The sequence below is a fragment of the Cyrtonyx montezumae genome, unplaced genomic scaffold (genome assembly GCF_038088225.1).
Source record: "Cyrtonyx montezumae isolate F1298 unplaced genomic scaffold, pur_monq_1.0 scaffold_1, whole genome shotgun sequence".
In the NCBI taxonomy this organism is placed as follows: domain Eukaryota; kingdom Metazoa; phylum Chordata; class Aves; order Galliformes; family Odontophoridae; genus Cyrtonyx; species Cyrtonyx montezumae.
In genome coordinates this window covers 3,293,073-3,319,889 of record NW_027071825.1, presented here as the reverse complement: position 1 = coordinate 3,319,889, position 26,817 = coordinate 3,293,073, and the positions used below count along the sequence as shown (strand labels likewise).

The following is a 26,817-nucleotide window of genomic DNA, read 5'->3' as shown; positions in this document are numbered from 1 at the left end:
AAGCAACAGCCTTGGACTGGAGGGCTGTTTAGTTATATGCTTGCTTTATTTTTGTTGGCTGGCTATCTGAATCTGTTTAACGTTAAGAACTTTCGCTGGAAATTCTCATCGTGCTTTAGGATGACACTGATGATGTCAGGGTTGATTTACATTATCTCTTTAAAGTAGCATTAGCTTACATAGGACTTTTTTCTCTTGTTTGGTTTAGCATTCATATTGTCCAGAGAGCAGCCTTTTAACTGTGAAATGTAAATATCCTGACAACTCAGACTTCAAAAGAAAGCAATTCTTTGTCCGTAGCAGTGATACTTCTTCTTTGCCAACTCCGTAACCTTTATAATAGTGTACTTTTATGCTTGACCTGTCATCTGCATATAAAAATCATCTTAGATCAATGATCCAGTGTGCTCAAGAATGCTTCTAAGGAAGGCAGATGCTTCTTACATGTTCTATCATTTCTTCTTTGTGGAAGACCATCTGGCACTTTAAGATCTGGTCGTTGACTTGGTGCAAGTCCCTGGCTGTGCCTTCTGCTCACATTAAGATAGCGAGCACTTTTATTGTAGCTTGCAAACTGATGTTCCCAGATAGTGAGCCCAGTGCTATATAAATGTATAATGTGTGATATGAAATGGGCAAGGATTTGTTTTTCCTTTCCCCGTTCCTTTATTCCAGTGCTGTTCCATTAAGCCACTCGTTAGATGAAAGCTTGTAATTCAGTTTTCAGCAGATGAAATGTGTATGTGCTTATGGAATCAAAGATGTTCCAAGAAAGGCTGTTTGTTTTCCTACTACCTCCTTTAATTAAGTTTTGGTGGTAGGATTCTGACTGTCTGACTTGGGAGAAGCAGACAAAGCATTAATAACTGCAGTGTGATACACCAAAGATGACTGAAGTTATTTTTGCTATTGTTAAGAAACTTAATTCTCCTGTGGACAGTTAAAACTTCAGGTTACACTGTGTCTGTTAATTTCATTTTAAAGTGAAGGCAGGGAGTTCTATTTTTTGTCTTCTAGTATTAGCTGGCTTCAGGTAATATCGACATTATAGAGAGAGAGAGGAATAACTAACTTCATTTTGTTTTATCTTTATTTCTCAGATTTCTCATATTCAGCCTTAAGTTCCCTCTGGAGCTGCTAATCTAAGTTAAAGCCTCTGTCCACTTCATTTCAATTCAAGCTGTGCTATCTCAGATGTGTCAGCCTGAGTTATGAGCTTGCTGGTGCTCTGCAGTATGTATGCATCCTTTTGCTCTTCCTGAGTGCAGATTTGGAAACGAGCAGCATTCCTCAGAGAGCCTGTCCCTGCATTACCTGAGGGGCTGCAGTCAGCTCGGAGGCCCAGATCTGTGGCTCTCCTGCTGTCACTGCCAGGCTCCCTGTGCCTGCCTTTTAGTGCAGAAGGGAGTCCATGGAAGCAGCCTTGCAGCTGCCTGAAGTACCCACATGCAATGACTTGTCAGTGAGAAGGAGGGGTTTGGGGGGCACTTCTTCCTGCACAAGTTGCCTGAGCAAAACTTATCTGAGGGTGTGCAGAGAGATTTTCGTTCTCTGTGGTCTGAAGTTTTGCAGATAGTGTCTTCTCCTTCCATCCTTATTTTCCAAGAGTTTTCTTTTGAGTGATGAGACTGAATCCACACAGTAGTGTGAGAGGGAAGCACGTGCCACTGCAGAAAGCTGTTTCCATTTCCTGAGAGTCCTCCCACCAAACTGTAGTTGGGAGCTTTTAGGGGTTGTTTGTCCTTGTATGCAATGTACTTACTATAATCTCTTCTGATAAAAGCAGTATTATGATTCTGTTTTAGTTTCAAGAAACAAATTGTGTGCCCATTCTCCTGTCTTAATGGGAGAAGTGGTTGAGGTGTTCCAGAATTTAAGAACACAGGATTTGTACATGAAATTTGATTTCCCTGTAAAGAAGGGAAAATGGGTGTATAGAGGGAGCACAGTACACTGTTAACATCTCCTCTTCATATTTATCCCCATCCACTGCCATTCTTGCCCTCTGCTCCTATCCCCCAGGCTCTGTGGAGATACAAGCACAGTTTAGATTTACGAAGGAGCAGTGTCTGTAGTGTACTTTAATTAATAGTATCTTATATCAGGTTGGGTAATGTTTGTATATGTGATACATATGTATATACATCTCTGTGTGCCTCAGACAAATGAGAGTTCTGTATTGTTCACCGTTCCTCATGCTGATACCCCAGTAGCACCAGGTATGACAATAATGGGAGAGCTTTCTAGATTAATTCCACTTGCTTTCAGGTTTTTTTCTTCGTATGCTTTATCCTGTAGCAACTGTTCATTTTGTGAATAAGGACAGTTCATAAACAGATGTTGGAACTCAACACGGTGCCTGAAATTTACTGCTGTTTCTGACATGCCTGTAACAACACAGACAATCCTTATTTATATGGGTTAGCTCCACTAGTAATCTATCAAAGTAAATTTCCTCTTAACTCTTTCTTTTTTGGGTTACGCTATAGATCAAAAGAAAGTTATACCTACTAAAAATGTTAAGAGTCAAGGGATTTTAATTGCCTAACCTATCATGAGATATTAATTATGTACTTAAAGCAGATTTAACACGAATGGAAAAGTAGGAAGAGAAAGGAGGAGGGAAGGTAGAAGGGGTATGTCCAAAATGGCATGGCATGGCACAAACTGCATTGCTACTGCACTGATTTTCCACTTCAGGAAGATCTCTTAAGGCTTTGAGCAGCATCTCTCCTGTGCTGGTTTCTCTGGAGGAGTGTTGGTGTGTGTGTGCATGCACACATGCGGACGTGCAATAGGGAATACAGTTTTACCTTATTAAACTTGAAACTGTGCTTGGAGGAATATTGCTCAAGAGAATCACGTTGCGCCAAGCTTTTGAAAACGCAGCCTGGTTCGGAGAAAGCATTTTAATATATTGAAGCCTCAAGCCATGAGCCTCTCTGCTCCTGAGAGCTCTACCTGAAAACTTCCAGGACTGAATAATTTAAGGTTTGGGGTTTTTTTTTAATCTTTCTGCAAGAAATGCTAGTCTGATGTTTTATTTTCTTAAAGTCTGAACTCCACATAACTTTTTTTTCAGAACTGTTTATCCTCACTCCAGACATGAACCTTGGAAAGGTGGCAGAAAAAACAAACAGCTGCTGTGTTTTTGGTCAGTCTGCATTCCTTTCAACTCACTGAGATCAGACTTGTGCTGAGATTTTCAAACTATTTGTCCTAGGGCTTAACCACTTTCACTCCTGCTTAAAAGTGAGGAAGTTTGCCGTCCCAGTGCTTGTGAGAGCTGTCATGTGGAGCCCTAATGATTCAAGAGCCATGAATATATGATGTGTTCTTAGGGCTTTTTATTATTGCTTCATTCCAACTTCACCTCCTTCCCTAATCATCTTTCCATTCTGGGACTCTCTAGGTATATTTTTTTTATCTTAATCATTTTTTCTTAAGATATTCTAGGGAATTTTGTTTTCATTTTCTTTTTAGGCTAAATTAGGTGCATATAAAAATGTTATTAGTGGTCAAGGTGGAGCTCTTCAAAAGCTGGTCACATTCCCAAAGCCCACAGTCGGAAGCAATCTCCTCCAGACTTGGGATTCTTTCCCTCACGGGTTTGCTGGGAGGAAGAGTGTGTTGTGTAGAGCTCGATGTAAGAGGTGGAGGAGCACGGACAATGAAGGCTTGTGTGGTGACCGTCCTGAAGCGTTGGGTGTTTGGGGTCTTCTTGTGGGATTGCCTATCAGAGAGAGACATAAGGGTGTTGCTTTTACTTGCATCTTATCAGTGGTCTTATCCCATTGCTATTTTTATGATGGAGGTTAAATATATTGGGCAGGATGCTGAGGCCAAATGTGTGTTTACTAGCAACTAGAGTTAATGGAAAAACAAAGCAGTCAATCCAATTCCGAAGGGCTTTTCAGTTAACCGTGTTCATTCTTTTCTTTGGGCCTTTTTCCAGCAAAGCACTTAGGCACGTGCTTAAAGTTAAAGCATGTGCTTAAGTGCTCTGCTGGTCTGGGTCCTTTATTTGCTGGCATGTTGGTATGAACAGGCTGTTGGTTGTACAAACGTTTGGGGAACTGTTCTTTGTGCACTATTGATTTTTCTCCTCTGAATCTTTTGTTACTTTATGGCTCAGAAAAGATTTGTAATTTGAGTGTGACATCCTACACGACACAAATAACGACTTGCAAACAATCTGTAGGCTGTCAACGGAGATTGATAGGCAGGGTTTATGAAGAAATGGTGTGCTTGGGAAAATTGAGGGCAGCCCACTCAGAGGAGTTTTCATGTGATCCCTTGCTCCTGCTGAGTAACGTGGTTGGTAGTGCTTGTCATCCAAGGGCATCCTCATGAGTTGGAGGTACTGTGGCTCTAACCCGTGGTATGGCGCATCCTTCACTGCTTTTTAGGTTACAGTTCTTATTTATTGATTTGGTAAGCTGATTATATTTGCTTTTCATCACTGCAGGGCTGTAAACCTTGTGCTGTCCCTCCTCTTTATTCTCATACCATTCATGGCAAGTCAAGACAAGAGAACTCACTTAAGTTGAGACCTTAGGATTTCTGTCTGCTCTTTCCACTTGAAAGTTGCTCTTTCCACTTCCAGAGCCACTGTAAAACATAAGTGCATTAATTTTATTTTTGCTGCCTTTCTTAAGGTGCAAACCTCTTTATACTAAGGAAAATGACTTAATTATTCAGATTACTTATGCAAAGAAGAGTGGCTTGCCTGATATGAGTGCCCCAGTTGACATGAAAGGCTTATTAATTATATAAAAATAAAATAAAATATAAAATAAATATATTAAAATAAAATATTAAATATTAAAATAAATGTATTAAATAAAAATTATATTATGTGTTCAGGACAGGTTACTCATACCTAAGTCTCAGTAGGACCCAGCTCATGGATGAACAGAATTTTGCAGAATTGCATTTTTTAAATGGCTCTTAATTATTCTGTCACTAAAATCTGCAGTCTATGAAGTGTGCTCTTTTTAATTTCATCACTTAATTTTTTTTCACAAGTATGGAAACTCTTGTGTGGTTTGTTTCTTTAAAAATATATCATTATGCATTAAAGAAAGGTCAGGGCATTTTTTTTTCTTCCTGACATGTAACATAGGAGTTTTAATTTGACTCTTTAAGTCCATTCTCTCTGTTTGCAACATTTGCACATTTATTTTCTGCAAGTATTGCAGTATGATTCAAGTCTCAAGAAAGGGAAAGGAATACTTCTGAGTTGTTTGAGCTGTATGAAAGTTCATTACAGCTTAGAGCAGTGGTAAGCTCCACCCTTCTTGTTCCACCCATCACCTTTCACAGTATTTATTCTGAGGCAAGCTCAGGCATTACCCAGTTTACCTGGAAGGGTTTGCTCTGTCTCTGAGAGCGCTGCTGATGTTCATTCCCAGATCAAGTTGTGTTCTAAGATTTAAATGAATATGAAAACCACTGATGTCCACCTTCATTGTGTAACAGGCTCGAGGCATCTGAAATGAGAACTGAGCCATTCTTCCAAGGGACCTGTGTGTTGGTTTGTTTGATTGTTAGAACGAGTCAAAGAGGAGGTTCATTTTGTGCAGCCCCTTCTCTTTTACAATGGCAGCAGAAATAGTATCTGAAGGGAAAAAAGAAGGGAGGGATTCTAGAACTGACAACATTAACTCCCTGCTGGGGGCAGTTCTTTTGCTCAGGCTCCAGTAGTGATGATTCATTTTCTCCTACGCTATTTATCTCTGCTGTTACGATTGGGACTAGTGCAAATACCAGTGTACCTCATTCACGGTTAGCTTTTTTCTATTCTGTTAAGGTTTTGGTCCCAGTAATACCCATATCCTGTTACAATTGTATGATCACTTGTTTTGTTGCAGTGCCTTAACTGCTGCATTCTCAGAAACAGTTAACCTGCACACCTGACTTCTCTGGATAGCAGCCTTATTGTCTGGATTCGTGTTCATACCGATGTAAATAGGTTTGTTTCTTCCCTTTTTACTTTATGGAAATATATCTATGCTTTTACTCACCTCTGTTACCCATTTCTGAACTCCCTGTGGTTTTACTTAAGTGGGTTTTCCTTTGATTTGTGAAAACACACAGCAATCCAATTGTCAGTGTACTTGCTTGTGATTTACTCAAAAATTTATAGTCTTTATTTAACATGAATGCAGTTGCAAACAACTGTAAACTATAATCTTTTTATTTTTACAATGAAATATACTCTAGCAGTAGACACACTGATACCAGCGTGTAAAAGATTAAAGTACAATGTAGCATGTGATGTATGTGGTTTTCATGTGATTTAAATACCTTGCATTAAGTATAACCATCAGAAACGTTTTTAACTTCTGACCAAATGCATTTTGTATGTAGCAATGACTTTTGATTTTCAGACTATATAATATATTCTTCAACTGAGCTGAGTTCTGTGACTGGAGGGTGAAACTGCACCTCGTTGCCTGTGCAGGAATCTCTGATGTGCATTTTTGATTCAGATCCACATGGCAACCAAATCCTGCCATCCAACTCGATTAAGGCTTGAAGGTGTGTTTGCCTGTGTAAAGGAGGGTTCAGAGCTGGACTTCAGAGTATGAAATCTGATCGGTCTCCATCAAAACATAGTTAGTAAAACTCTCTTTTATTGCAGTGCTCTTGGCAATTTTCCTGCTTCTGTTCTGGTTTCACTTAGCCTTTGTCTGGCCATAAGTGTATGACAGCCTGAGTTCCAGTTCAGCACATGCCTGATAAAGCTGGTAGAAACTCCACTAACCTTACTGACAGTTCTTCATACATCTTAAGTACCATGCTGAATTAGGATCTCAGCAGTTTTAACTTTAGGAACAAATGCATTATTTACTCAGGGGTTAGTGAAATCTTTCTTTATAGCAAAGTTGAGAACTGAGTATTATTTATTTCTCAAAATATCAACGTTAGATGTTTTTTTTCCTGCTACCCTAACTCTATAAGTTATTAGAGTCTATAAACTATAATAACAATATCTAACTCTATATATTATGAAAACAGCACAAAACATATCACAAAGTGTAGCATTGCTCATGTGAAGTTTTGTGGTAGCAGAGAATATCAGCGTCTGCACTGCTGCTGGACAGACACTCTGAGCATCATGCCACGCTTTCCAAGGCTGGAAGAGTCCAAAATAGCTCAGCCTTTGTGCTCCCTGAAGAAGAATGTTGGTGGTGCGTGTCCCACTACTTTTCATACGTTAGGGGGACATCAGAAGTGTCATGGAGCCAACAACTGCAACCTTCCTGTATGCTGCTGATGCCAGTTCTGTTGACTGTCAATCAAGTCTAACACAGCTAAGAGATGGGAGGGAACGTGTGGCATTGTGAGGAGCAGTGGCTGAAGCACCAGCTGTTGCTGATGGATGTGTGAGGTGATGCATGTGGATGTGTGAGTAGTAGTGTGCTGCCACTTATTTTGTTTGGAGAAATTACTATTGCTAGAAGAGAACAACTTTTCTCTATCAAAAGCCACGCTCTGGTGAGGGAGCTTGTGTGACTTCCTTTTGCATGGTCACTTATAGCCTTTGCTTCATCTTTTGACTAACCTCACCAAATGTTGGTGAAGCCTTTAAATTTGCTCAAGCTTAGTGTTCCCAAGGAAAGATGTGTGCTGGCTCTGTATGCTGGTACTTCCAGCTTTAATTGTGTAATAGATTTAAATGCCTGAAGAAGGTTACAGGAGACAATATATTTTTAAATGCAACCTCTTAATTGAAATAGCTATTTGACTTCCTATTGCAGTTCAGTCTACTTGAAATACTGAGCTTGAAAGAGTATTTTTCTGAATCAACTGAACTGAAGCACTGCTGATGCTGCACAATGGCAGAGGTCTGTCCTGAGGGCAAGTTCCAGACAAGGGGATCTGGATGCATGGGCTTCATTGCCAGTTCTGCTTTTCATCTGCACTGTCATTTCTGGATGGCTTTTATAACCTCTCCTTTGCTCATTAAGGTTTTAAAAGTTAACAGTAGTTGTGCATAGGAATATTTCTAGTATGTTCAGCATGATTGTATCTGATAGGTGTCTTTCTGCCCAGGTCATTGGACTAAGTCTCAGGATTCAGTTCAGGGGTCTGACTGAGGGTTACTATTTGACCCTTGGCCAAATCTCTCAATTTCTTTTTCCTCTGTTTGCCTTTTTTTTTTTTTTTTTGAGGGAATGGATTAATATTTCCAGCCCCACATGCTATGTCTGATTTGTCTAGACAATACATTTTTGTGTCTAGGACTGTGCCTCATTATGTGTTTTTCAACAATGCCGAAGACAATGGGCTTGAATCTTAGTTGGATGTCTGTAATGTAAAACAGAGTGAAATTAATTAAGAAGAAAAAAAGCAGTCTGCTGACTGCTCGCTTCCCCTTGCCTCATGACGTGGTGAGGCATATGTGGGTGGATAAGATATTCTTATTCTGTAATTCTTTGTCCAACTCAACATGTTGAGCTAAACGCATCCCGGGTAAGAGTCCACCAAAATTATTGGATACACACAGGGGATTGATCTGACTTGCCATGTTGTGTTTGGGATGGGCGTTTCCCTTCAGGTCTGATGACATAACTTCTAGGAAAACTGACTTTAAAAATCTAAAGCTGTGAGGCTTTTAATAGTTTGTTCCTGAAGAGAAACACTTTATTTTTATTTTTTAAATTTGACTCTGTTACAAATAGTAAAAGAAATATCTTCTCATTTAAGTTGGTGAGATTCATCTCTTCTTGTATGACTTCAACGTTTGCAACATTTGATGTGTTTATTTATATTTACTAAAGACAAGCTTCAGTAGATTTCTGCAAACAATTACAGACACGTACATCTTCCCTATCCCAAGTAAATATCTGTATGTATATAAACACGTGTGTGTGTTATTTCAAACCTCTGGCAAGATGTACAAAGGTTACATTCTTAAGGTGCCTTATACAACCCAGGGTTTTATTTATGGGGGCTGTACCTTAGAGTCTGAGTGTCATAGTAGTGCTTTCCCCAACCATATGTCATTGTGTTTGAAGTATTTCTGTATAATACAACATCAGTCTCATGCCTCTTCTGTAGCACAGAAAACATCTACACTTTATATTTCTCAAGAGACTTCTGAGCCCATTATAGTGGCAATTAGAGGTCACTCTTAGCTCTGGCTGGGATGGGCTGTTGGTAGTGCAATTTAAAGGACATTGCTGATTCTAAATCTTACGCTGCTATGGAGGCTTTGAAAATGATCCTATTGTTGTTGTGTTGTTTTTTTTTTACTGTCAGAGTGGCATCCAGTGTATAAATATAACATGGAATCTTGTCAGGGAGTGGCTGTAATCAGAGGAGATTAATTATAGCTGTGGGTGTAGAAAATTGCAGATGTGTATTGTTATTTTTCTGGCAATAAAATCTTTCCCTTTAAGTAAGAAACATATTTGCTTAGAAAATTCTATAATGTAAAAAGCTAGCCAAAACATCCTAAGAGTTGCATTGTAAACACCAAATAGTGCAGTGAAGTTTTGGTTAATTACTTTTCCCACCCTTTACAGAAATAATTGATTTTTTTTAACTTTCAAATTGAAAGACTTTCTTCCCTGCTCGTTGTTGTTAAGGGCCCTGAGAGGAACTTTGTCACAGATTTGTGTATGTTCAGAGTCCTGCTTCTGCATGATGTACCCTGAAAGGGGCCTGAAAGACCACAGTACTACGTCTGTCTGCCTCCAGATGCATCCCCACTGAGGTCCTGGAAAAAATGTGCAAGGGAACATTATGCTCTACAAGCATTTGTGATGTATTGTGTTTTCTTCTTGGATGCTGTTGGGAACTTCTGTGATACTGAGATGAAGTCTGATCCAGTACCCTGAGTTCAGAAAAGAAACTTTCATCTCAGTGAAAATGGAACAAAACCTGCTGCCTGTTACAGCCCAGTGCATTTCCTCTTCTGATAGAGCAGGTATTAAATACTAGTGTGATGCCCGGATCCCAGTGCCTCAAGGGCTGTGGTGTACCTATTCTCAAAGAGCATAGCTCATTCATGAGAGTATGGTATGCTTTCATGGGCTGTGCTTTGCCAGGAAGATTTATGATAGAGGAAGGAAGATGGACCTGTTTTACATATTTGAATGGAAGTTATGCCCCTGGTTCAGAGTGGCTTCTGGCTTTTCCAGATGTGAGAGAGAACAGAGCTGCTGAGTAGAAGGTCATGATTTTATTTTTTCCATTGACCTTTAATCTCCTTATTGTGAGGGAATATCTGAGCACCATACAGTTCACAGAGCAACATTAAGGAAAAAATGGAGAGCATATACAATACATTTGCTGAAACTCAATCAAATACATTCGATGCATATTTTAAGGAAAAACCTTTGCAAAATAAAAAAAAAATTGCAGTAGAAGAGACTAAGAGAAATTATGTTGAAAGTGTAAGGCAAGGTCTTACTCAGACACTGTGTTCCAGTGTATCCAGTGTAGAGGTTGGGAGCTGTTCCCTATCCTCCTTGCATGCTGTTGTGGGTTGATAGCTTCCACTGATCTTCCATGCTTGTAGGAAGAAGTATTTCCTACTAAAACTTTCTGAAACTGAAGTGCTGTTTTCTGAGACTCAGTTTTCTTTCAGGGTCAGTTCAATCACCACTTGAAGATGTTTGAAGTGATACAGTGAATATTTCTACAATAAAAGATTAAAATAAATTCCGGAAGGTTAACTCTTGGAGGTTGAGATGTGAAGTTAGATCTTCCTTCAGCTGTAACATAACAAAATTGCCATTGATCTCATTTAGTAAATACTGGCTTTATATTATGTCGTGCAGAAGGAACAGAGCTCAACCTAGATTAATAAATATATTTATTTTCTTGTGCAGAGTTTTTGGGGAAAATTTTGAACAAGTGAGAGAGGTTTGCTTTTGCTGTGTTATTTAAATTCTTTAAACTCTAAATGGCAGGCAGACTACTTATTAATTAGAGTTATGATTAATGTTATTTAGAGCATGGAAAGGATGAAACCAGTAGAATTTCTGTTGATAATTACAATTCTTTCTTTCCTAACTTTGTTGCTTGGGTTTCAGTCCTTATGGATTCAAAGACTGAAAGCGAAGACCTTTGAGTGCAGTGGGAATGTGTCTGCTAGCTGTCCCAAACTGGCTTCTCCATCTATCTTGTTTTTTGGCATATTTTGTTAGAGGACAACCCTTGTCAGGCAGGAGTCACATTATGCTGCTGTACTAAGACTATGGATTTAGGCAAGCAGGAATTTCATAGGGTCAAAGGCATTAAAAGTAGTGGTGTGTTGTAAATATTAGGAACTCGGGATTTGCATGGTTGGGTGGACGAACAGACCCTGATGTATTTTTGTTTGTGTACGTGCAATTGAAGAGCTGTTGAGTAGTTAACATGAGTAAAGTGCAGACAGTACATGTGAAACGCTGCACACCCAGACTTACTTGGTCCTGTGATTTAAAGCTAATCTGCCCGGGAGATCTATAGTAGTGACTGAGTGACAACAGGTGCAGCTCTTCTTACACTGCTCTGAACTCTCACAGCTCTTTGATTCTTTTTAGCAAGCACTTGACGTGGGCAGCATGTCATACATTTTATGCACTCCAAGTCTGCACTGCTGGATCTCACATTGTTTCTCCTATTACCTGGGAGGTATTCCCTTAACACAAACTATCCTCTTCCTTTCCTGCTTTCCCCCAAGATACAGCAGGTAGACAGAGACAGTGGTGTGGCAGGTATAGCAGTGGTGTATGTGGAGGTAGTAATGTGGTTCTATTTAAAAGATCATGTATTAACACATAAGACATTAACTACAGTGAAGCAGAGAATAATTGCACGTTTTCGTATCGCTCGGTGATAATGTCTGCTGTATTTCAGGCTCTTGAAGCACCCAACTATTTAATATAAAGCTTGGACAGTGGGAATGTATGTGCTATGTCTTATTTTTTTTGTCTGGAACATTTTTTAAAAAGCCACTCATTTTTTATGAAAAAACCTCAAGACTGGGATGCATAATTTGAGAGGACATTGACAGCTTGATCCAGATGTCAGTAAGCAGAGAAGTCTGAGCAGAACCTAAGCCTTGGATTTCAGTTTGAATTCAAAATCTGTTTTAAATTTAAAGTTTGCATAACAAAAGGAAAATATGTTTTGACAGTTGCACTTCATTGTTTCAGGTCTCCTTGCTTTCAGAACCTCATACAGCTTTCTCAGCTTTCTTCTGTGGCTTTAAATCTGTCCAACAGGACAGAAAGTTACTTTGTCCTACTGCACGGTGTTGCTTTTGGGACCTAGCAGTGCTTTATCCTAGCTGCTGCAGGGCTTAGCTTCAGTTACATTCCTCAGCAGGTGCAGTTGGTTCATTACCATGAAGTCCCTTTGTATGACACCCAGCTTGCAAGGGCATTGTTCATTAAAGTGATCCATATTTTGTGCTTAAAGTCTTGCAGTACTCATGATGGCTGCAAAATCAATTATGTTCATTAATTTGAATTAATCTCTAACCTGCTTGGATGAATGAAGCAGATGCTTTTCCTTTAGATCAAGAGCAAAGCTTCTGTTCACTTCAGGATGGTCAAGACAAGAGCATTTGCCTTTTAAAGCTGGTAGCTGACTCATGTTGCAGGCTAACTAGCATTGTACCTACTATCTCGAATGGCAGGTCATGTGTGAATAACTCATGAGATCACTTTTCAGGGAGAAAACTGTTGTGTTGTTGCTGTCTTTGTAGTAGGGGTTCTTAATAGGACTATTACACTGCAATTACAGAATATGGCCTGAAATGTATTTTGTTATCAAAGATGGCAAGTATTCCCATCACAATCCCTAGTGCTGTTCAAGAAGCGTTTAGATGAGGTGCTAAGGGATTTGATTTAGTAGTTGGGTAGGGATAGTGATAGGAGGATGGTTGGACTAGATGATCTTGTAGGTCCTTTCCAACCTTATGAACCTATTATTCCAGTGAAGAACAGGCCAATCCATGAAACTGTGGGAACTCTTGAATAGGTAATATTCAAATTGGTGTAAAGCTTTCTCTAAATTATTTTAGTTGCATTTTCATGCATGTGTAGCCAGGACCATGCAGTATTTCCCATTTTTCTATGACTGTTTCCGATTTCCATCTCTCCAAGGAGCAAAACAGAGTATGAGAAGAATTCTGAGAGTGGGAAGACAATGTGAGCATAGCCTATGTTGAAACGACCTTTGAGTACCTGAGTTGCTTTGGCTGTGAGTCTGGTTTCCCTGTATCCTTTTGATGGTTAGTGAGGGCAAATGGTTCCTTCCAGGCAGCATTTTGGGAGGTGTATCCTCAACCACTGCAGATTCTTGGAACCTCATGTTTTTCTTATTAGGATGTACTGAGATTCTGGTCATACAGGACATCAGCACATCCACAGCCTGTTCTCAGCAAGAGATGTGCAGGAGCTCAAAACTTAGGCAGTAAATAGAAGGGATTGTGTAATATGCCCTGCTTAGCCAAATCTACTTTGTAATGAATGTGGCAGGGTTTTTTTTTTCCTGGGGCTCTTGGATGCAAATAGGATCCTATGGTTCTTTGTAGACTAGAATTTGTTTAAAAAACAAAAACACCCAAAAACCAACCAACCAAACCTCTAAATATAATGATATTGCTGTTGAAAATATGGTTTACATAACATTGTTTTCCATGTGAAAGTGTTGCTTTTTTCAGTGGGAATATTCTGAGCAAAACATTTTGTTCGAAGCAGAAAAGAGGGAAATTATTTGTATTTGGAATGTGCTTGAAGAAAAGAGTCTTCTTTGCCATTGTCTGTCAGCCTAGCTAAATACGGCCTGGGCTTCTGCACCACCTCTGAAGGCCTGCGTTGGATGAGGCAGCCAGGAAAGGATGGTTGCCTAGATTATTACCTGTAAACTCAGTGATTCTGATAGTAAAGGGAGATTGAGCTTATGTCAATCTCTTTCACAGGATCAGTTACTGCAAGTCTGCTATTTCTGACCATTTAACTGAGGTTGCCTGTCAGGTAAAAAAAGAGAAGAGTACACTGCAACAAACAGTACTTTCTCTGTTTAATGTCTCTCTCTCATCTCATAAAAGCTAGGAGTTGCTGGTGGTGTAAATGCTTTGGTTCCTCAGCTTCCTCTTTAGTGACTAGTCTTTTTGAGTATAGATTTTCTGAGTTACCATTTGATCTATTACTTCATCACGGTGATGCACTGGAGGGAAACTGCCAATAACACTGATGTGTATCTATGCCACTGTATTAAAAATCTGAAGAAACATGAACAAACTATTCGTGCTCTCCAGGCTATAAAATTGAGCAACTGTGTAATTATTAGAGCACCTTATCAGGGAAGCAGCAGAAACTTGAGACCAACACATCTTGGTTCTTTTGAACCGTGTGGTAAAGTTAATAGGTCATTGTGAACATGTCAAACAAATCCATTAAGTGAGATTCTTGAGCTGTATTATCTATGAAAGCAGAATGCCCTTCTGCAGTATGCTACTTTCTCTTTGACGCTAAGGATTTATAATAAGGTTGTATTATTTAATTAAGCATCCACTTTTATGTGTAAATTGAGTAGCATGGGTGGAATAAGGAGCTTGAATCCCAGAGCACTTACAAAAAGTGTTTAGAGGTTCTTGTTGCAGTCATGCACATGAAAGCCTAGTGATGTAGAATTCCAGCTCAGATATGAGGTTGTCCTTCATATCAAAACCATCCACTTACATAGATACACAATTAATTTGAGAAGAGATGTTCTTTTCAGTTTGTATTTTCTGTATTATATCACAAATTCAGCTAGACATCAGTTACTTTTCCTTCTTCTGTAAGCACCTTGCATTTGTACATCTATAAAATTGCATGAAAATGCTTATATCGCTGCTTCCTGCAGAGTGTGTTCAGCAATACACAGTAAGAAAGCTCCAGAGTTTGGTGGATGTGCTTAGCACAGTTTCCCCTTGGATATGCATAGAGACTCAGAGGGAGCTTTGAAAGTGGGAAGTGCCATCTAGTTGTCATCCTTAGGGCTTTTTCCAGGATGTGGCAGCTGTTTGTAACATCAGTCTAATCACAAAAGTGCACATTCTTTTCTGGTGGCACTTTGGTATGATTTGGTATTTACTGTATTTGGAAAATGTAATGTACTATTGTTTCACTCTGTGTATTTCTTAATGACATGAAATGATCTTTCATTGATGTTCTGCATCCTAATTTTTTCTTTCAGTAAGAGGTTTGAGCTGATTTGGGGAAAATACCATTATTAATACCTTTGTTTACTGACTTCCCACAAAACATTAAATACTGATCTGAGATAGTTCTTAGTATTCAGACAGACAACAGTCTATTGAAATACTAAATCATCTGGTGTGTTACATACTGAGGGGAAATGGGCTGTTAGGAGTATGGATCACTTTAGGGGAAATAAAATCTGTTTGTGACGCTGTACTGTCCTGGTGAAGTTCACCATCCACTGTTATCAGCCATGAGACCTGAAGCAGGAGCTTTAATATTGCACTGACTTGCATCTTGGCTAATGATATTTCAACATTTCACTGAACTGTCATCAGCTTCTACTGAAATGCAAAGCTGATGATAGTGATACTTAAACACATGCTGGACTGAAGCTCTGTGTAATTTCACTTGAACACATTCACCTGATAGAGGCATTTTTATACCTGCAGGTATTGAGGCAGTGCCATTTAATTATCAGTGCATGTATCATCTCCTGTAAATTGCAATTCAGCTTGAACATTAGTAAGGTTTTCTAAGAACATACTTCAAGCAATAACATTTCTACTTAGTTACAGCCTAGAGAAGCAGCAAGTTTTCCCTGAGCTGCTTGCTGAAGAGCTGTTATACTCCTGCCACATTAGCTGCATAGCCTGTTACATGGCTGATTTATGCAATCAATAGATGAGGAGCTGTTTCAGCAGGAAAGAATATTAAACAGAAGGCCCTTGTAGGATATCTCAGGGCATGCACTCTAAACAGTAACCATTTATTTATTTGTTTTTGTTAGCATTGTGCTTGAAACTTTTGACCAGTGATTAAAGAGGTGGTTTTGTACAAATGTTTTTAAAATGATGTGTTCATTCACCTGCTTTTGTGCATATATTGTCTCCTTTCAGGTCCTTATGCACAGTGGTGTGCAAGTGGACATACACTTCAGATGGAGGTTGGGATGACAGTTTCTGGAAGATGATTGGTTTGGAGGATTTGGTGAAGGATAAATATGAAAAAATAGGTATGTTGGAGGGAAAAAATGCTTACAGCTGCTATTTGTAACCTATGCCAATGTCCCTTATAGGAATTTCCCTAAAATGTACTTTTGCTTGTAAGTATCTTCGTCCTGTTTCTCCACTCTTTGAGCCTGAGTTTAATTAGAATGGTAGGCTTGCTAATAGCAATTCCTACAGCAGATATTCATTAAAAGTCCATAATGTTAATATACCAGAAAATTTCCAGGATAACTTTATTAGACTTTCCCTGTTAAGTTAATGGACTTTTAATGGATGTCCTAAGCAGACATGTCATTAACAAGAATATTACCAGACATGAATTAAAATATGCTCGTTCATCAAAGTTAATTATCTGAAATTTCCTTTGATTTTTTTTAATGTCTAGTACTTTGAACAAGTTTGTACAGCAGTTAAAATGCAGCAACATGCAGTAGAAATGGCATGGGGAGGACTGTAGTGAAATGAAACATAATGAAATATGAACTATCCTGATCATTGCAGAATATACTGTAAGCTGTTTTCAGATATATCAGGTAATTGTATCTGAAAGCTTCTTTGAATAGGTTTCAGCATTTCCCCCTACTAATGAAAGTGCTCATGTAAAGGTATAAAACCTGCTGGAGCATAAGGCTTTTGGCTTCCTGAGGTTTTAGTTCAAATACGGTTCTTGTGACATTTGTCACGTGTGGCTTTCAGCAAATCTTCCACAGGTTAAACTGAGATTTGCAGTAAATACACTACACATTTTTAGCAGAAAATAGAACATCTCAGCAGCTGATGGCCTTGAAGAATAGTATCTTTAAGATAAATTATTTACGAACTGTAAGTTAAGGCTTTAATGCAATATTTATGCAATACACTTAAAAGGCACTGCAGAGCAATTTGCCTCTTTAAGTAACTCAACGTACATGTTTCAAATGATAAAGTAACCATTAATAAAAAGGACCTTTCTGTTGTGATGGAAGCCCCCTGAAGCTCATCTATTCATGGCTCAAACTTTGGCGAGACAGAAATAATGAATTTGCAATGTAAGGTCTGTGATTTTTTTTTTTTTTTTTTGAAACACAGTATTTACAGAACCAATCAGTGAATTAGCCTCAGTTGACAGGTGCTTCTTGGAAAAAGTTTATTTTCAGTTAGCAGGAAAAACGCCTAGTTACCTGAGCACTTGTACTGATTTTCAAGCAAAAAGCTGTTTGAGTGCATGGTTGTTTATTGGCTGGAATTGGAGAAACAGAATCTGACCTAGAAGAATTGTACCAAGTCAATTGAATTGTTCAAGTTAAACTTCTAAGTTTTCCTGTTGGTCTTCTAGTAGGGGCTAGCTTCAAAAGGAGAGAGACACTGAAACAAACTCATCCACACTCCCAAGCTGTCACAGGGTTCTTGTATTTGCCACCCCATTTTATCAGTGTCACTGTACTTGTGAAAGAGGTAGTTATGACATTGTTCCAGTGAAAATTTGGAGTTTTATTTGGTTTATTGAGTGTTAAGTGTTACTTGACTTGGTAGGATCTCTTTTAATGAACACGACTTTCCTTAATTTAAATTGATAAGAGCTGTATAGGTCCATCTACCAGAAAATTCCCTTTCAATCCCTGCAGCAGCACTGGTCAAGCTGCAGCTTGGAACAGTCTTGTTTTGTGGAAGACCCCTGACAGCTCCACAAGTGTCAGCAGTAATGGTGAGACAGCATCATCATACAGACCTCCTCCCTAGAGCCCACAAATGCTGCACTCAGCACAGTGAACACAGAGTCAAGCCTTGGACAATCTTCCTTGAGCATGTATTTCTAATATTGCTTCAGGGCAACATCCCATGAAATGAAGGACCTCAGCTCCCATTAACTTTAACACGTTATACAAAAGGAAAGCTGTTTAAGTAACTTGTATGGTCAGCCAATGTGTGTGCTTCAGGGTGGTTTGTAATGCTGAGCTGCACCTAACAAAGCAGAATTATAAGCAGGTACCTTTAGCTGGCTTGCAGATAAAGGAGCTCAAAATTGACAGATAACCTAGGTAGGAGTAGGTTGGTGGGAAACTGTACAAGGTCAAAAACTCCTCTTCAAATAAAAATATAAACAAGATCCTAATAAGTCTGAAGTAATTCTTGTGGAATTTCCCTTTTTGTTCTCCTGTAGAGCTTGCCCAAGCCCACATACCTCTGCTCAAGGTTTGTTTAGCTCAAATACAAAGATGTATTTTAATGCCTACGCGTTCCCAATGAAAAGATAGTGATATATTTCTCCCATATCTGAAGCACTAGGCTCTGAATCATCATTTCTTTCTAAAGAAAGCAAAAATCATAACATTAGCTGAGTTTTCTTATTGTAACAGAAATATGTATTTTACCAGTTGAAAATAGGCAGAAATGTTATTCATTTTTAAATCTGTAATTGAAGTCAGTAATGTTTCCAATCAGAGCATGAATAGTTATGACTGGAAGGTTTGTTGAAGTAGCTTTAACTTTCATGACACTGAAACCATACATGGAAATTACCTGAGAAAAACTTATTTAATGTACTTATTTTTTTTATTCTGATAAATAGGCTTTTCAACATCACTTTAAAATGTCTTGCCCTTTAAAAATCTATTTACTGTAATCAGAGCGGTGCTTGTGGTTCCAGGTAGTGTGTTGCTTGTAGTTTCAGTTTAATTTAACATATAACCTTGTTGATTAAGGATGACCCTCACTTCTGACCTTTAGAAGATCTGCAGACCTTTCCCACATCAAAGTGTGGGTTCACGTATGAAAGTTCCCAGGCCTTTGACATTTCACATTTCTCACAGCAGAGTAACGTTGTAGGGAATCCACACAGTAAGTTGTCTGCGTACACTGTGAATTTACTGATCCCTTTGGTGAAGGTAAAGATTTGTATCTGGAAATACTTCAAAATTTATTGATCTCGTTAATTTGCCCACCAAGAGAGAAGATGATGGCTTGTATTCAAAACCACTGTGAAAGCGTTGTGTACTGAAAGCATTAGCATTTATCTGTTGTGGTGAAAATGCATGACGAGCATCTCTTTGTGGTATTCTAGAAGGACATTAACAATTCCTTTAAAATTTCATGTGCTGTGGACCTCTTAGGGTACTGAAGCATATATTCCATTTGGAGGAACATGTCTGATAAATTTTCACCGCAGCTCCCTACTTCAGGGGCTACTTAAGGGACCAAATAATGATTTCTTATTGAATGGTAGTATTTTATGCCAGGTCTCTTTTTGTTTGAAGATGGCTTAGTTTACCTGGGAGAACACTGAGGGTATAGCCCTGAAGGTTTTACTGTTCTTGTACGTTTTGTCTTGAAGACTGATATGCTGAATCTTTGTGAAATGCAGCTCATCACCTTTCATCTGTGATGGAACAACACACATTTCAGTAAGCTTTATTATTATTTTTAAAGAAACCAGAAGTGATATTTGGAAATACAGGCCTCCAATATTACAAGGATTTCATAAACCAGTTTCCTACCTTTTCCCAACTAAGGATTTAAAGCTACATCCTCTAAAGTGAATAAGTACGCATCTGATAAGTTTGGCCTACTTATGATCATATGAGGCTGTTAAAATTTGATTGATTTTTGTTTTTTTTCCAATAAGTCTGCTGTTTCTTTTCCACAGGTAGCTTCAGTCAGTTTCCAATGGTTCCATATTCTACTTCCTTATACCAAACTAACAGAGATGATGGTATTGTGTACTTCACTGTTTGCACTTGGCATCCTCTTACTTTTGTATTTTGTTAGAAGCGATCAGTTTTAATACTTGCAAGTTCTATTAATTCATTTACTTTTAGGGTGAAAATGGAAGAATCAGAGCAGGGTGGGAGAACACAGTAAACGTTAACTTACAGTGCAGCAACTGTGAAGGTCAATCTATTAGTTCTGCCAATTTTCTAACTTCTCTAAGGCCTTTGTGCCAGATCTTCCAAAGTTTATGAGAGATTCCCTTGACGGCTAGGAGAGGCAGATGATGATTTTTATTCAGGTCAACTCATAACTGCCAGTTCTTCACAAAATTGGATAGTAAGGATGAGCTTTAAACATCATGCTTTGCAAACAGTAGACAACACTAAGTAAAACATTCCACTTACAGTCAGAGTCCTTTTATCTTTTTTGTCTTCTCCTGTTCCTAATAAATTAAAACAGGTTACAATTTTGAACAAAGTTAAAGCGATGAATCACAGGATATTTACACTTATCTGTGGAATTTACAAGTGAAGAGTGTTCCAAATATATTAACGTTTTTCTGGCTTCCTGTCATTTCAAACCTTCCAAGAGCTTCAGGAACTGTGAAGGAGGTGAAACTGGCACAATGCAAAGCAGTTTGAGGGTTTCTCCTTCCTCAAAGCTTGAGGCATTTTTCATAATCTATGATTCAGCAGTACGAAGTTAGAAGTATTTTTTCTTAGATAAGTGACATAGTCCTTTGATTCTGAATTTCATTAATGTACAGTGGGCTGAGTTCTCCATCCTGAGATTTTCTTCCTCTTTCCAATAACTACTCTTCAGTAGCTTCAGTTAAACTGCTTCAAAACGTGGAGGATAGCTCAGGTCATCTTCAAGGTGTTTCCTCAACAACAATTTTCTTTCCTTTTCTGCTGTAATAAAAGGAACCATCAGTAATCCCCTCTCAGCAGGTTGAGTTCTGCTGGCAGACTGTACCTCTCCAGTTCCCCCCTCTCATGCAAGAATGAGGGAGTACTGTGCAGTGTTCTTTCATCTTCAGGCTTCGGCATCTGTCAGGCAACTAATAGTAAAAGCTCAGAGCTTTCAGAAAAAAAGTAAAATTAGGCATGGTCCACTGTCAGAGTTCAGGTCTCACGCACCATCTTCTAGAAGAATCACATTTTCTGTGGATGTCTCTGTTATATATGGGAAGCTAGGAGCTTATTCGTAGAACTTGTTCTGTTAATAAGAGAAACTTTGAGCAGACTTTGAGCCAATTATGATTGCTTTATATTTAAACTTCTTAAATTCTCTATTTTTTCATATAGTTGTTTAAAAAAAAGCAAAAGGAAAAAACCCACAAATTCTCAGAAAAGTTATAGATTCATTGTTTTTCCATTTAAATCTTTTTCCCCTGTTCTGAATTTGCTCATTACTAATGATCAACATTTGTTGATCCACATGCTGAGATTTTAAAAGAGATTTTTGCCAGACTGTAGTAATATGCCTGACCTGCACCTATTAAAGTTTTCTGTCAAAGAAAAATGATGAGCTTTTCTTGAAGTTTTTCACCAAAACTCTTACATGAACTGTCCTTGTAATTGCTTTCCTGACTCATTTCTGAACCCTTTGTAATGCATCAGTATCCGTATGCATAGTAGAACTGAATACTGCACAAAAGTGACGAGGAATAAGATTGTAAAGGCATCAGAAACTTAGCTGAAGGATTCAGAAACAATCTTTCAGTAACTGATCAGGTTATTTTTAGTCTGTCCTTTTGGTTTTCACTGAATCATAGAATGACTTGGGTTGGAAGGGACCCCCAAGGATCATCAAGTTCCAACCCCCCTACCACAGGCAGGGCCACCAGCCTCAGTTCTGGTACTAACCCATCTTGCCCAGGACCCCATCCAAGCCACTATTGAGCACATCCAGGGACATAGCCATAATTAATAGAAGCTAAATAGCATGTGCAGATAGATACACTGAACCAAACCAGACTCTGATTCTTCACAGCCCTGAAAGGATAGCAGTAGTCATGTCATCTACACTGATGTTGCTTGTTTGAACTACAGTATCTGATGACACTGTTAGGAATAAAATAATGGAAGGTATCCGACATACAAATGATTGCTGTATTGAAATTACTGATTGCAAGCAAAATGGGATGTCAGGCAGCTGAATTTGAGTGCAAACATGTTTGGTCTAGGTACTTAGTAAGACATCTAAATATGTGTGCTGTATACCTACCTGCATATCAGCTTAACCAGCAGTGAAGCATGGATTATAAACGATGTTCGTTCTGCACTGTTTCACTGAAGTCTGGAAATGACAACTCAGTCACGTCCATCAGCATGCATGCCTACTGAGCCAGTGATGCAGAATGTTTTTTGTTTTGACCTTTAACCAGGAAAGTTTTTCATTTCTCTGTGAAGTAGTTCTTTCATTTGGACAAGAAGGAAACAGTATTTGTTGAAGTAGGTCCCTATGGTCTGTGAACTGACTTTTCAGCTTAATGAACCAAGATCTGCCTGCATATAGGTTGCTTTTGCCAGTATTTAGCAATGTAATTTGTCTGCCTGAAGTAATTTTGTGTTAGGTAGTTGAGATGTAGTTCAGCCAGAAGCATAAGCTGTATGGCACAGTGGCATGGAAAGAACCCAAGAGAGATTTCCCTCAAGCTACTGTGGCAGCTCACATAGACAAAGATGAATTTTTGAACTGAAGAAAGCCCAGTGATTTTGTTTAACCAAGTGTTTTTTTCACTTTGAAATACACCACCCTATAATTTTTTTATTAATATTTTCCTGAAAGAGATTTCTCAGGTTTTCAACTACCATTTGAGAAATTTTATGGAGGATATTTCCATATTTAAAAACTAAAAACCCTGACCATTTCTAACACCCTTTTTAAATCACCATACCTTCAGTCCTAAGAAAAAATGAATATTATTTTCTTGTCAACACAAGTGACTTATGTTGCTACATTCTTCCCTGATTGTTAGCCACTTCTGCTCACCAGCTAGATTTAAGTTGTACTACATATATCCCTCAGTAAAATATGATTACTGTATGTAATCACAGAATGGCCTGGGTTGAAATGGGCCTCAAAGATCATTAGTTTCAGCTCCCTGCCGTGGGCAGGGTCACCAACTGCTGGACCAGGCTGCCCACAGCTGCATCCAGCCTTGCCTTGAGTGCCTCCAGAGATGGGGCATCCACAACCTCTCTGGGCAACCTGTTCCAGTGCATCACCACCCTCTGAGGGAAAAATTTCCTCCTAGTGTCCAACCTCAATCTCTCCTGTCTCAGTTTAAAACCATTCCCCCTTGTCCTATCACTGTCAACCCATGTAAACAGTTGTGGGTCCCTTCCAACCTAAGCCATCCCATGAGTTAAAAAGCATTAAATTGACCTGTTTTAGGGAGGTGTCTATGAAATAGAAATGGGATGTTTCCTTTGTTGGGTTTCTTTCTGAAGTTGCTGGGATTTCATCAAGGGATTGATATATTCTTTCAAGTTTGCTTGTGGCAAGTTGGTGAAGAAAAGAAACAGCCCCTTTTCTTTCTTCTGCGTCTTTGTGCACTTATACAGTCAAATTTAATTACACATGCAGTGCAATCATGTTCTGCATCGTGGATGAAAAGCTGTTCTCAAGTGGATGAGTATGTCATAGCTGAATTAGCTGGCCCCTTGCTTTTGTTATTTTAAAAAGGTCTATGTACTAAAAAAAACTAGTTCTGTTAAATATTAGTAAGACTGTGGAGTGAATTTTGATCACTGAAATTGACTGAAGATGTATTGTCTGCCTTGTGTGTTTCGTCTGGTAAATAGCTGGTTGCTGTGGTGACTGCCTAAAAGGTACAGGGTCATTGGTACCACATAAATTCTTCAAACAAAACCTGATCATAGCAAATTCTAACATTAGTCTTCAGAAAAGGATTAAAGAGGAGGAAGAGATTCAGACAGCTTTTTCCTTTTGTAAACTTGCTGCTTTATAGGGGAAAAATAGCTAGAAATAATATGTCTCGTACAAAATGAGAAGGTTGTGGATTAAGGCATTGCATTAGTGGAACAGCTGTGTGAATGTGAAACACAAAGTTCTCCAGCTTCAGCCATTATGGGTTTGTTTGGTTAGGTCTAATTTTGGAAATCGTTACGGCAGAGGTAAATGACTTGCACAGGAGTCTACTGTAAACAAAGGACTCGATGCATTTACTTTGGCTGGAGGTTTGAGAAGACTCGGTCATTTCACTGCCTCTTTTATACAGCGCTCTGCAGTGCTCTCTCTGCCTGCCTGTGTATGTGGGCGGCTCTTATTTCCCTTCCTCCCTCTCTGGCAGCTTCTTTCCCCTGACAGGTAGGATTTAAGGGTGGCAGCACCTGCTGCTGAGTTCCTGGTGAGTAGCTGTGCAATGCCTTTATTCTTACAGTAGCTGTCCCTTGACTTCTAGAGCCACTGTTCAAGTAAGAATCTCCATTCACTGCCAGCCAAGTACTGGTGTACAATCTGTACAATCAAATACTTTGCTTTTCAGTTGTGGCTCCTCTTTGCTTAAACTTTGGTGTCTTTATCTTTTAATAGCTTTATAGCTACAGATTTTAGGCATACTGGTGCTTAGCTGAGTTTTCTACTTTCCCAATGGGGATTAAAGAAGGGGAGTAGTAATTCCCCTCCTAGATCTCAGCCCATTCCACACCTACTTACTCACTGTTGTGTGGGTGGGAAAGCAACTCCTGTGATAATAGTGGCCATATAGAGCCTGCTTTTGCTCTTTTATAAAGCTCCTTAAGAACATACACACATTTAGCATTGCTTTCATTGATTTTTGAAACTGAAAGGATGAAGTAGAGGGGCAGAGTCAGTGTTCTGTGAACTGATTTCCCTAACTGCTTGGCACTCCAGGTAAGGGAGACTTTTGTGTGCTGTCACTTCTCAGATTGTCTGGAGGTGCTTTTAGTCAAGGAATAATCATTCAGCTTTACCTTAACTCATAGATATTCATTTATAAAAACAGTCATTATGTCTTTGAATCACAGGAAACCCATCCCTGGGCACTTTCTCACTCACTTGAATCCCATGGAGGTTAGCAGCACTGCTGGCTGTTCTGGTACATCACCTGTACCAATGGAATTGATAGGATCATTTTCTGCTGCTGTTTGAACAGAGGATTCTCTTTATATCTGGAAATGCCCCCTTAGTGCTTGTTAATTAGAAATACAGTATTCGAGGAACTGGTAGGAAAAGATTTTGTAGTAACCCTGGTCTCTAAATGGGAGCTTGACAAATATTTTCATGTTTGATGATTACATGGTTGAGTATGACTGAAACAAATAAGCCCCATGTGAGTCAACAGTGGATCTTGAGTGCTTCAGAAGATGTTTTATTTCAGACTATCTTCATCTCATACTGTATATACAATATATCTGTGTGCTTTCAGGTCATGCAGCTAATTCTGAAGAAAAAGATGTGGTTTCAGCTGCATCAACTCTTTTGAACTTCCTTCCACCTGCATAGTCTTTGAATGTCAGGTGAAGCACACAACTTTGTTTTACTTGTGTTATTTTCTGATGTCTTAAGAAATGAAAAGTCAACAAAAAAGTTATCTTAAAGGGAAACACCTTGCTCTCAAATCTTACTGTTGGAAAAAATTACAAAAGATGCATCCCTTTTGAAAGCTAGCACAGTGAATAAGAATCAATAAAATGTAGACTTTTTGAGTGAGGAGATGTGAAGATGTTATCACCTTCTTCTGTATAAGTTAATGGAGAGCTAGAAATGATGACTTGTGGTTACTCCCCTAATGTTTGAATATAAACCCAAAGTCAAGTCAGAAGTTTTGGCTATGACATATTTGTTGTAAATTTCCAGTGTAAAATCCAGCCCTTTTCAGAGGCAGAGGTGTGGCTTTAGCAGAACTGAAACTCTTGGAGAAATGAACTCTCAAAAGTTTGTGTGTATTCTAATCATTGAGTGCCCCGTGCATTGCTTCAGTCAGGATGTGGTGCCTTCCATAAAGTGAAGAATCAGCATCATTTGCAGCCAAGCCTAAGGTCATCTACCACTGTGATATATAAAACCAAAGACCAATTTTCCGCCTGTGAATTTAATATTATGACCTTTTCATCAAACAATGATATAGTGTAACTATTTCTAGAATGTAATACTCATGGGCATTAGTGTGTTCCTGCTAAATTACAGTGTGCCATCCCTCTTAATTAACCTCTTTTGTGGACAACATTTCGCTTCCTTTCTACGCATTGAGATGCTCTATAGGTGTAACATTCTGTACTCTATCAACTGAAAATAGGCTAGTGAGTAACACTACTGAAATGTACCATTAAAAGAGCACAAAGTCTCTGACTTAAAGCCGTGGATTGACAGGGAGGTAAATGAGAGCACCCACTGTGCCATTCACTGCTTCTGACCCACCAAATCTGTAGGTAAATAGAGAAGTGTGTGTGATTTCAGCAGCTGTCAGTCATTACCCTGGATTTTGGTTAGGCTTGGCTGCCAGGCAGGAGGCTGTGCAGTGTGCAGGTGTCCTTCAATTCTGAGTTTCCTGAATCTAGGTTTCTTTTAAGCTCTGAGCAATCTCTATCACTGTGATTTAATTACTGAAATGATATCTTACATTTTAGTTAGAAAAAAATAAATGTGCGCTATGGTCGTGGAGACCAGTGCAGACGGGACCTGTCACAGGACTCCTGGTGACAAGCCTGAGGGAGGAGAGTTGCATTGGTCATGTTTGGGTGGCCATGACATTGTTCATACCTCCAGGAAAGGCTGAAAAATGGATGGTTAAACGTGTGAGAAAGTACAGCTGCAACAGTGCAGTAATTTGCTGGTTTCACTTTCAGAGTTTCTGTTGCTGTAGCCAACTTATTGTTAGTGGAAGCTCTTAGGATGGAAATAGGAAGGGGGGGAGGCAGGAAGGGGAAGGT

General features: G+C 39.0%; 1 protein-coding gene across 12 annotated transcripts in view; it reads left to right on the top strand.

The window, feature by feature from the left end:
- Positions 1–26,817, top strand: part of FGGY (FGGY carbohydrate kinase domain containing) — a 276,235-nt gene that overhangs the window by 186,202 nt on the left and 63,216 nt on the right. For 10 of the 12 annotated variants that reach the window (XM_065738156.1, XM_065738206.1, XM_065738165.1 and 7 more), the window contains one exon: positions 16,097–16,212. In XM_065738156.1, the coding sequence (XP_065594228.1) occupies positions 16,097–16,212 (116 nt within the window). Of the gene's footprint in view, positions 1–5,036; positions 5,285–6,462; positions 6,621–16,096; positions 16,213–26,817 lie in introns of those variants that run through there. The other 2 variants (XM_065738233.1, XM_065738243.1) reach the window with 2 other exon arrangements.